The sequence below is a fragment of the Chanodichthys erythropterus genome, chromosome 13, assembly GCF_024489055.1.
Source record: "Chanodichthys erythropterus isolate Z2021 chromosome 13, ASM2448905v1, whole genome shotgun sequence".
NCBI classification, from domain to species: Eukaryota; Metazoa; Chordata; class Actinopteri; order Cypriniformes; family Xenocyprididae; genus Chanodichthys; species Chanodichthys erythropterus.
The window spans coordinates 31,706,895-31,719,568 of NC_090233.1; the positions used below are offsets into that span (position 1 = coordinate 31,706,895).

Sequence of the window (12,674 nt, forward strand, 5' to 3'; positions counted from 1 at the left end):
TAAAGCGCATGACAGAACTGTTTAAAGGGTTAGTTCACCCAAAAATGAAAATTCTGTCATTAATTACTCACCCTCATGTCGTTCCACTCCCGTAACACCTTTGTAACACAAATTATTACATTTTTGATAAAATCCGATGTCTCAATGAGGCCTTTTTTGCCAGCAAAAATAATTAACACTTTCAAATGCCCAGAAAGCTACTAAAGATATATTTAAAACAGTCTTTAGTAGATTTCTGAGTATTGAAAAAGGGAGTGTTATTGCTGGCAATGCAGACCTTGGCGAGCCATCAGATTTTATGAAAAATATCTTAATTTGTGATCCGAAGATGAACGAAGGTCTTACGGTGTGGAATGACATTAGGGCGAGTAAATTAAAACAAACAGTCTGTTTGTGGATTTGGCACTCAGCACACATTTCGACCAATTTACAACCACACTTATTTTCTCAGTGTGAACTTCATTCGTACTTTGCTGCTTGAGCTGTGCTTGAAAGCAAGAGATATTGTGCTGCTCTGCACTCTCAACAATTTAAGCTGTCAACACATCACATGACTTCATCACGTACATAAACACATAGGTCTCCGTCCAGACACAAAGATCTCAGTGGTATCTAAGATAAATCCTCTTAAATCATTTGTAGCTGTATCATTATAAAACGGAACGAAGCCCAGAAAGTAAATCCTCATCTCACCCCCACACACACACACAGACACACACACAGGTTTTGTTTTGCTATCAAAGCAAGGTGAGGACATTCCATAGGCGTAATGGTTTTTATACTGTACAAACTGTACATTCTATCCCCCTACACTACCCCGACCCCTAAACCTACCATCACAGAAACATTCTGCATTTTTACATTTTTAATAAATCACAAACACACACACACACACACACACACACACACACACACACACATGCAAACTAATCTATTGAAGCTACAATAGTGGATTTGTGCAGTTAATAGTTTTGGGTTTGTGATATAGTACAACAGGCAAATGCAGCATTGTGATATTATGAGCTCTGCAATAATAAATAGGATCTATTCTAGTTATATTGACAATGAATATACACTTGTGGCAAGAATTATATAACTTAGTCATTTGGAGCTGGGAGAAACCATGCAGCATACCATGTACCACTTTCAGACTGTGCGATGGTATTGAAGGTCAGGCTTTGACAGACATTGCTTTGTTTCCCTCAGAATCTGTGTCTGGTGTGCATTTTTCTTATGGTTTTAGCCACACTTACAATGCCTTGAAAAATATAAAGACTCCCATTCTGAATTCCAACATTAAAAATGTGTGGTCTCTACAACACTCTCCGAAGAAAAGGTTCTATGTAGTTCAATGAGGCCTACGATCAATCAGTTCAAGAAAAAGAAAAAAATCAAGAAAAAAAGTTGGCAAAAAGCTTGAATCCAATATTTGGTGATAAAATGGCATGACGAAAGATTTACAAGCAATTTTTAAAGCTGGATTTTGACCGAGAAGACCAAAGGTGTTACAGGGTTTTCAACACAGGGTTTATATATAGTGTTTGTGTGTGTGTGTGTGTGTGTGTGTGTATATACATATATATATATATATATATATATATATATATATATATATATATATATATATATATATATATATATATATATATATATATATATATATAAACTAAGCAGAGACAGGTCTTTGATTAAAGAAAAATGCAATGAATTACAATACATTTTTATTTTAGGGTGATTTCAAGTAAATCATCTAACGATGCCAATAACATCAACCAATAATAATAACAATATTATTTATAATACCATAACTTAATATTTGACAATAACAAATATTCAAAAGAATTTCAGTTTTTTCCTTTCCTTCATGTTAACTGTTAACATCCCACTTGTGTTGCTATATATAGTGAATTGCATTTATGTTTTCAATTTCTTCTTCAAATTCAAAAGAAGTTAATGAAACTGGAATCAATTAAGTGTAAATGGAAGCAGAATTGCTAATTACTTCTGAACCACATCCTTACTGATCTCAACTGACCACAAAATCTGGTTTACTTTTATTCTATTGGTCAAACTCCAGGCATGGCAGTAATGGAGTCTTTTTTGACATCCTTCCATTCAAGCTAATGTTAAGCAGAGCTCTTGATATGGTTGACTGGTTCACTTTTATTCCTTTATTGGAAAATTGACTCTGTATTTCCTTCAAAGTGACGACTGGCCTCTCAGTGACTTTATTAATAAGTTTCTGTCTGGTGTGTGCAGAGGGTTTTGAGGAACAAACATTTCTGACCAATAAGAATGGCACCCATGGGGCATCCAAACATTTGGCTATTGTTTGAACTTTTATTTCCTTCTCCTTGTTTAACTTTTTTTAATTAGTCTTCAACTTACTGGAATGCTCTAGTCTTAATATTCTCAGCTGTCTTTTAGATTCACAACCTGAATAATGATCAATTTATTTCAATAAATTATAGGTTCAGGCCAATTGTTAGGCAGCTGTGTCCTTGTTAAGACAATTGTTTTTTTCTTCTGTGCAAATATAGAGTCCCTGCATGTATTGAATATTTATGCACACAGAATATTTATTGTTTGTTGTTGTTGTTGTTGTTAAGAAAACCAATGTCACTTGAAATTATGAAAATTCTGTAATATTTTCTCACCCTTATGTTGTTCTAAAACCATATGACTTTCTTTCTTCTGTGGAACACACTTTCACTTTTATACAGTGGGTACAGAAAGTATTTTCAGACCCCCTTAATTTTTTCAATCTTGGTTATATTGCAGCCATTTGCTAAAATCATTTAAGTTCATTTTTCCCTCATTAATGTACACACAGCACCACATATTGACAGAAAAACACAGAATTGTTGACATTTTTGCAGAATTATTAAAAAAGAAAAACTGAAATATCACATGGTCCTAAGTATTCAGACCCTTTGCTGTGACACTCATATATTTAACTCAGGTGCTGTCCATTTCTTCTGATCATCCTTGGGATGGTTCTACACCTTCATTTGAGTCCAGCTGTGTTTGATTATACTGATTCGGACTTGATTAGGAAAGCCACACACCTGTCTATATAAGACCTTACAGCTCACAGTGCATGTCAGAGCAAATGAGAATCATGAGATTCATTGAATTTAAGGGGGTCTGAATACTTTCCGTACCCACTGTATGTAATATATATATATATATATATATATATATATATATATATATATATATATATATATATATAGAGAGAGAGAGAGAGAGAGAGAGAGAGAGAGAGAGAGAGAGAGAGAGAGAGAAGAACATGCAGTATATTCTTCAAAATACTTTTTTTTCGTTCATACAGGTTTAGAAAGATACGGGTGAGTAAATGATTATAAAAGGTCCATTTCCGGGTGAACTATTGCTTTGAAATTCTTTGTAATCTGTTGCCTCAAAGCATTAAAATAAAACATCAAAGAGAAACAAAAAAACATCAATTTTAAATTTGTAATTTAGTAAAATGAGAGAACTTCCACTCCACTGATAAAGGGAAACTCTTACAGTTAAACCACCACCAGGCACACACACTTAAGCTCATATGTAATAGACAATCAGATTTTTTAAACGTAATGCCCTGAAGGAAAACATTATTACATACAGTGCCAGAGAAGATGAGTGAGTAAATGAGGAACTGACAATGAACTCATGGCACACTCTCCAGCAGGTGAAGAGGTCAGACACAGCACTGACATACATTCAAGCACATCTGTTTGACATAAATGGAGTTCAAGGCAACAGATCATCGGTCTGAACAGCAGCAGGGCTAAATCAATAATGACAACATGCTAGAGGGAGCGGAGATGGACAGTGTGGTAACACAATTTAATGCTTGCAGTGCTTTTCTTTCAAATTTAGCTTTAGTCCTGTCATTTTATTATGGAATCCTATTCCTGCCACACATGACAGTTTGAGTCTTTTGAGCCATGTGCCATTTTATACCAGCACACAAAAGCTCTTTAGCATGTCATTACAGCTTGACTTTGAGGTGTGTGTGCTTGCCAGCACTTTTAGGTCTACATGTGTTTAAATGCAAGAAATGAAAAGTAAAAACAGCTGATAAGTGAGGCAAGTGAGAATGTGAGATGTTATATTTGGACAAAGAGCAGGGGCACAACTGCACATTTGCTGAGGGGTATGCAAGATCATGGTTTTTCAATTTTCTTGCCACTCTGTACTCTATCTCCTAACCCTCACAGAAAACTTCCTGCGTTTTACTGTCGATTTAAAATTAAAATTTTTAATGCCCTTGTCCCACCCCAAACCCACATCTGACATTACATTCCGTTGCCTGAAGAGGGATTTAATGCAGAGCAACAACTCACTACGCGATAGAACTTAATGCAGTTAGAATGTCCATAAAACTCAAGATAGTGAGTGCTGTTTTTGTCCCAAATTTATTGTCTGCTTTGTTCAATTTTGCCAATGAAACTATAAAGACAACGCAGAACTGTTCGTCTCCACGCAATACACAGCAGTGTTTCATTTCTGAATCTGCGTTGTGAATGTAACAAAAGTGATTCACGGGACCATTCATAAAAGACTTGAAGCGGCGCTACACACAGACAGACCGACCGACCGGTGTATGACATCAAAGACTTACATTGATAATGATAGGTTATACTTACAAATTTATCCTCTTGGACATCGATGTCCTCATTTTAAGACACTGTTTTTAATTTTCTTTTTTACGTTTTCTGTTCTGCGCCCCAGACCGCTTCCCTCCGCTGTGCATTTTGGACATGTGACTGTGCGTAACCGAGCAACGGCTCTTGTTGAAATGGTGAGCGGTTAATATCACTTGATAATATATATATATTTTTACTAATTTATAATGCTAAACAAACATTATTTTTCAACAAACATAATTTTAAAATTTATTTTAAACGTTTTATTAAAAAAGATTTTCAAAAAAAATTTGGCACAATGGCGCCCCCTCAGTGCGGCGCCCCTATGCACTGCATACAAAGTTGCAAAGAGGCAATCGTTTGTTGCTACCAAAGCATGTAACACAATTTTGTCACACACTGCAGTTTAGCCCAAGTGATCTGTCTGCACAGAGGTGACAGCCCTGCTGCTGTTTGTGAATGTATACCTGTCTGCATGTGTTAACAAAGCAACAATGACTCAACCAGAGCAACAGAACTGAAATCTGGGCAAGCAAAACAACATCCAAAGTGCTGAGGAGAGTATATTGCAATAATTATTCATAACCGGGTTTTACTGGATGATTATAATATGAACAGTAAGGCAAAATAGTAAGTAATATCCATGTAAATAAATGTTAAAAATATAAATGTTAAAAACATGTACACACATACCGGCCACTTTATAGGTACACCTGTTCAACTGCTCGTTAATGCAAATATCTAATCCGCCAATCACATGGCAGCAACTCAATGCATTTAGGCATGTGGACATGGGGTGTGTCTCAATCAGGGTATCACATTACAAGTAACCTGAGTTACGTAATCAGATTACTTTTTCAAGTAACTAGTGAAGTAACACATTATTTGTTCAATTTACAACAAAAAATTTTCAAATAAGTAATGCAAGTTACTTTTTCACATTTATTGACTGACAGCTCTCCCGTTCCCATGTTGAGAGAAATAAAGTGCAGAGGTGTTGTGTGTGCTGTGTAAACATGATGGTTACTGTAGCTCTAGACTACAAGTGAACATGCATTTACTCATTTCATTTGCACAAAAACATTCAGTATTCCTCAAAATGAATAAAAACAGTGAAATGCAATCTCAGAATTGTATGCAAACCTGTAATTTAGATTAGATTTAGATTAGATCCTTCTTCTGTATCCTATTCTTCTTTAATCCAGAATGTCAGCACAGCTGAAAGGATTTAGCTGCACCCTCTACTTTACAAGTGTAAATATGCTTTTCCCTCAGCCTGGGGCTTATTCATGTCACTTTTAGTGTGAAAGGGCCTTGACATTTGCCAAAAATAGAACTTTTTTAAAAAACAAGCAACACATTATTTATCATAAAAAGTAACTACGTAACGCAAGGAGTATCCCAATATTGTAATGCATTACTTTTAAAAGTAACTTTCCCCAACACTGGTCATGAATCAGCATATTGTGTACACAAATTTGGGCATTGGTAAGGACAGTAAAGACCCTGGCTCACTACACATTGGGACACTGATGACTGATTTTTTGGTGAAATGGCAACGTCCTCATTGTACAACATCACTATTATTTATGAACAACATCAGAACCGATATCTTTCTGACATTATTCTTTAATGTTATTTAAAGTACGCTACATTATAATAAATACTTTGCTTGTTGTATATACATGCAACATTTCAGCCGTAAATAAACTATAGATGTTATTATGTTAATTTCCTATCTAGTGATGTATGTTTAGGCTGAAATACAACTAAATAATAGTTTGTATTTTAAAAAACATCCATTGCATGTCATTATGTGTAGTGAGTTGACTCACATGATTTATTTTTTGCACTTCAGAACTTCAGATAAGGGAACATAGTGAGCATCGATGCTCTCTGGTCTCTTAAAATGTCTGCTTCCTTGATCAGTGCCCTGACTGCTGAAATAGGAAGCTGATTGAGATGTACACTGGTCAAGATAATCTGCAGAAGTTAAAACTGAGCATCAGAATGTGGATGTAAGGTGATTTAAGTGGCTTTGTACATGGCACGGTTGTGGGTGCCAGACGGGCTGGTCTGACTATTCCAGAATCGGCTGATTTATTGGGATTTTCACATACAGCCATCTCTAGGGTTTACATATAATGGTCAGAGAAAGAGAAAATATCCAGTGAGCTGCAGTCCTGAGAGTGAAAATGCCTTATTGAAGCCAGAGGTCAGAGGAGAATGGCCAGACTGGTCTGCAGAAGAGCATCTCTGAACGTACAACACACCAAACCCTGAAGCAGATGGGCTACAGCAGGAGAAGACCACACAGGTTGCCAGTCTTTTCAGCTAAGAACAGGAAACTGGTGCTACAATTCGATTACAAAAAACGTTGCCTGATCTGATGAGTCTCGAATTTCTGTGGCAACATCCAGATGGTAGGATTATTTGGTGTGAACAACATGAAAGCAATGGTTCAGGCTGCTACTGGTGGTGTAATGGTGTGGGGGATATTTTCTTGGCACACTTTGGGCCCTTGGTACCAATTAAGCATCTCTTAAACGCTACCTGGGTATTATTGCTGACCATGTCCATCCCTTTATGACCACAGTGTACCCATCTTCTGATTACTTCCAGCAGGATAATGCGCCATGTCACAAAGCTCAAATTATCTTAAACTGATTTCTTGAACATGACAATGAGTTCACTATTCTAATGCATTAGAGCACCTTTGGGATGTGGTGGAATGGGAGATTTGCATCATGGATGTGCAGCCAACAAATCTGCAGCAACTGTGTGATGCTATCATGTCAATATGGACTAAAAGCACTTGTTGAATCTATATGCCATGAAGAATTAAGGCAGTTCTGAAGGCAAAAAGGGGTCAACCTGGTACTAGCAAAGTGTATAGCAAAATGGCCGCTGAGTGTACACTAAAACTTTTTCAAACGGCTTTGTTATTGTGCCTTTCGCTAATGTTTGGATTTTCCTAAAGGCACAATGTAATGAAAGTAGACAGATCTTTTCTCTGTATTGTGACGTACATGGGGTTCTGTCTGGTTGTTGATTGGATGGAGGCTGATCTGATTATGAGCTTATAGTCAATTATAAGAAAGGGGTGGGTTTTAAGCATACTAAAGGACTGAAGAATAATCACCAGAGAGAATTCAGAGTCGTTTTTACCATAGATCGAGTTATGGCGTTTTGTTTAAATATTATGAGGTCAAAAAAATAATAATAAAAAAATGAAATGTATGGATGATCACAATATGATCAATAAAATGCATTTAGAAGAAAAGGATAGGGCGAATTTTCATTTCATACTGACTTTAACTGTTTCATCTAATGTAAAACAATTTGAGGTTTGTCAGGAACCAAGCATTCTGAGAATGCTAATTAAATTTTACTTCTACATTACATCTTTAGGCATAATTCAGTTTTCCAACCTCATATTGCCCATTAGTTGATGATAATCAAATCACTGCATGACAGAAATCACTTAAAACTGGCGGAAGATAAAGCAAGCTCGAATTCTACAGATTGTACTACTCCTAGAACTACTTGGAGTGCTTAATGAAAAGCTCTAGGCTCTGTAAATGTCTTCTCTATAAGAAAAAACAAGGCATTGCTCTAAGTTATCTGTTTGTAAACACTTGATTAATTTGCTGTGTGTGCTTCAAAATATGTCTAGAGAGAATGTAATCTTGGCTTTTCTTTTTTTTTTTTTCAAAAGAATCTTTCTAATATAAATAACCCGTTAGTGCTCTGACAAGTATTTCCTCTACAAGGACCTGAACACACACAGCAGTCTTCCCAAGAAGCTTGCCCTCCATCTCCCCTACAGGTCTCTCAGGTAATGGAATTTTAAAGTTCATGTTTCTGCATGTAGATAAATGTAAGCAGGCATGTTTTTTTGTTTTTTTATTAGCTGTGCTAATAAAAAAAAAAATGGAAACATGACATCTTATAATTAGAATGGGATGATGAAAGGTCAGACATTAACTGAAATCTGGGCCTTCTAATGCCTTATTCTTGATAAGTAAGTTCTTGATGGTAACTGATGAATGAAGAAACAAGGCAGACATGGCACTCTTACAATTACCTCATCACATCTCAACCACACACAGACTAAAGAAATTAAGGTTTCTAAACGATGACTATTGTATGTTATGAGTGGGATGACAAATAATCATCATCTATCATATGACATCACAGACGAATGAACTCTGCCATCTATGCTGTGATCATTCCTAATATGGACCTGAAAAGAGCTACGATTTTACACTTGTGTTTGCATTATAATGTTAGCAACAATAACTACATATCCATTGTAACCATAGGGTACACTCTTAGAAAAAAGGTCCAATGGGGTTTAATAAACCCTTATACGGTTCTTTCTTGACTCAATTTAAAAGACACATTTATGCCAAATGGCTTTATATGGAGGAATGCCTTAAATAATTTGCATATTACTTTTCATTTTTAATGTAACTTTAAACTGATAAAGTATGTTTGTAAGCAAAATTAAAAATTGATTCAAACAAAATTAATTAATTAAAACTAAATCCATAAAATGATCCCATGAGAACCCCTGAAAGGTTCATGAAGGGCCTGAACCGTTTAAGCTTATAGCCTATATAAAACCTTTTCTTTTTAAGATTGGGGTAAAATGCCCCTGGAGCAATATTCTTTTTCCCCCTCTTGACCAAGGATGACACAAAATCTCACCTCACCTTATTTTTTTTGTCATTTCTATAAACATTTGAAAATGGTGATCTGTGACATTGTATTATGTTGAATACCTAGGCTATGTCTATAATGTTTTTAGATTTGTGGAGTAAAAAATATTGAACTGAATATACTGAATTAGACCCTCCTATACGGGGTGGCTGATAAGAAAATGTCACTGTTATGTTCTACAATCAGCAGGAAACTAGTCATTTTTGTAAGGGGCTTACTAAGAACAAATTAGACATTTGAATTTTGAACACATTTAAAGGCCTATTTGATACAGCGTACTTTATATTTTGTACATTTTCAACGACAGAACAGGCAAGCACAGCCAGTGAACGAGAAACCCAATGTTCCCTCACGCGAACAACTGCTGACTGAGATCCGCGCTCATAGCGCGTGCCATAGTGTGAATGGGAATGAAGGAACTTACCTGTCGAGCGCAATCGCGGTCATTGAATATATAGAAGCGAAGACGGCGGCTATAGGAAAGAAGTTGTGGAATCGGCAGTAATAGAGTCCGAAATACCACTCGTTGTGCACGGAGTAAACAAAGTTTATAACGGTGTTGAATGCGGACATTGACGCTTCAGCGAACGCCAAGTTCACAAGGAAATAGTTCGTCACGGTTCTCATTCGTTTGTGCGCCAAAATGATCCATATTACCGTGATGTTGCCCACCACGGAGACAATGACAATTGTGCTGTAAGCCACTGCCCAGAGCACTATCCTCCAAACCGGCTGCACAAACTGGTTCCAGTATATCTCGGTTTCATTCTGTGCGATGGAGTTGTTCGTCCAGTTACTTTGAAAGTCAGTGGAAGTGATGAGCGAATCCATTCCTATTGGAAAAATTGTTAAGTGCGATTTAAATATTGTTTCTTTTCTTTTCTTGCTGGATGTCGTATTAATGTTCAATCGACCATGTTCCCTTTCAAGAGAAAAAAAGGTAAAAATATTGAGTTTCTTGGCACAACAAGTGTTCCGAATAGTATTCTTCAGTTGTCTTCTCTGAGAAGGAAGGATGAACCCTGTGTTCCTTCAAACAAGACAGGAGAACTGATCACAACGGCTTGCTCCTTCACTTTTCCTCATCACGAAACCAATTTTAGCTCTTGGTTACACACACCTCACTCCTCTGAGCGTCGCTGCCAAGTGCGCAGCGCGTGCCAAAAGAGAAGTCGCGAGCACACATGAGCAGATGCTGCAAACACGCGGTTCTGAGAGGAAAAGAAGGGACGAGTCCTTTCAAATACAGTTCTCTCTCTCTCTATCTCTCTCTCTCTTTTTTAATACGGAATTTGAGTAATCTATTCTGCATATGTAATTCAGAGCGCGCCAGGTGTGCCACGTAGATTGAAAGATGATGTTTGGTCGCGCGCAGATGCTGTGTGAGATAATGAAACAAAAAGAATCAAGGCTTGAAAATCCATTTCTTTTTAATATGAAATGCGATTAATTCAGAGCTCACCTTGTATGTAAATTGAAAGATGTTGTTTGGTTCTTTCAGGTTGGAGAGAAAAAGTCATATATAGTAATAATTTCGAATTTTTGACATTGATAACGGTAAATTACTTGTTATGATGCACTGTGAACGTCTTTTGCCAGTTCCGTTCGACATCAAACCAATGACTTAACTATACCAAGTCGCTTCAATTTTGACACAAGTAGTCTAATTAAATTAAAGTTCACGGTCTCCCCCTGGTGGTTCCATCTGAACGCGCGTTAAACGTGAGCTCAATCAGCCAGTCTAAGACAATATATACATGATGGACATAGAGTAAACACAACTTTTATTATTTTTCAGATAAACTGGATCTGGACAGCTACAGAATCAGTCGAAACACTGACTGCAAGCCAACGTTTGCCCATCGTCAGTGTTGTGCCATACCTCCCTGATGCTCTGAATGGTCACAAATCCTTACATCCATGTTCCAAAATTTAGTGAAAAGCCTACCAAGAAAACTGTAAGCTGTTATGGCTGCAAAGGGTGGGATTAATGCTTTTAAAATATGTTTTAAATGTTCAACAGGACATAGGAGCATCATTGTGACGTGTGATGCGCTGAGGTTCAGGTCTGGGCTTTGTGGAGGTCTTTCTCTTCCACATCAGACACAGTAAATCACTTCTGTATGGATGCCGCTCTGTAGAGGGTGTTCTCATTCTTTTGGCCATAATTTCACTGCCATCATTCAGCATACAGAATGCGTGCATTATTCAAATGTGTCCACATTACAAAGGGATGTTTTGATACTAGATGACTCAGTAAGCCCAAGGAACTGCCCTTTACAAAGCAATTTTTCAGCATTTTAGTGAATAATTCAATTTCTTTTATTTATTTATTTATTTTTGGATTTTAATATAAATAGAAGGTTGATTTGTGATTATCTGAGTGACTTGTTTTTTTTTTTTTTTTGCTGTGAGGTTTTATTAATTGCTTTGTTTCTCGTGACTGATTTCTGTAGCTCTCTGATTTGAAATAAACCCCTTTTTAAATAATCTCACACCAAGGCAAAGATTTATTGGTTATTATTATCTTTTGACTGTTAGAGTTTTTCTTTTTTATTCTTAAAGGATTAGTTTACTTTAAAAAGAAAATTACCCCAAGCTTTATTCACCCTTAAAGGGTTAGTTCACCCAACAATGAAAATTCTGTCATTTTTTACTCACCCTCATGTCGTTCCACACCCGTAAGACCTTTGTTAATCTTCGGAACACAAATTAAGATATTTTTGTTGAAATCCGATGACTCGGTGAGGCTTCCATAGCCAGCAATGACACTTCCTCTCTCAAGATCCATTAATGTACTAAAAACATATTTAACCGCATAGTGTTGCCATATGGCAACATACACTTTGTGTTCATTTCCTTGCCACTGTCTCTTTAACAGAACATTCTCATTTTTTTTTTGTTGGTAAGAGAAGACCTTAGTTTAGCCAATGATGTGCTTTGGTTAAGTCACATGACATGCAATTTTTTTCTGTGGCGAGATTTTCTGACAGACTGCCATCTCTTGTATGTAGTTGCTGAAAGCAAATTAAAACGTCAGTAACAAACAAGGACCCGCCCATGTCACATTCACAAAAAATTGTTAACATCATCTCAGGTAAGTTATGATAACATATTCACCACTCAATTTTTTTTTAATGAAATTAATGTTTGGTAAATCGATAAAATGTCTGTGTTGCCATATGGAATAACATATGGAATGACATTATTATAATAGGTTAGATAGCTAGCAAAGGCCAGCTGCAGTCTGTTGAGCTGTAACAATAACAATATTAATGCTAGTGATATAATGTT

At 36.5% G+C, this 12,674-nt stretch overlaps 1 protein-coding gene across 1 annotated transcript in view; it reads right to left on the minus strand.

Annotated features, from left to right (window-relative positions):
* tacr1a (tachykinin receptor 1a) overlaps positions 1-10,550 on the minus strand; it is a 37,655-nt gene extending 27,105 nt beyond the window's left edge. Inside the window, exon 1 of the mRNA XM_067405694.1 lies at positions 9,805-10,550. Within this exon, the coding sequence (XP_067261795.1) occupies positions 9,805-10,211 (407 nt within the window). The 5' untranslated portion in view covers positions 10,212-10,550. The remainder of the gene's footprint in view (positions 1-9,804) is intronic.
* Between the last annotated feature and the right edge of the window lie 2,124 nt (positions 10,551-12,674).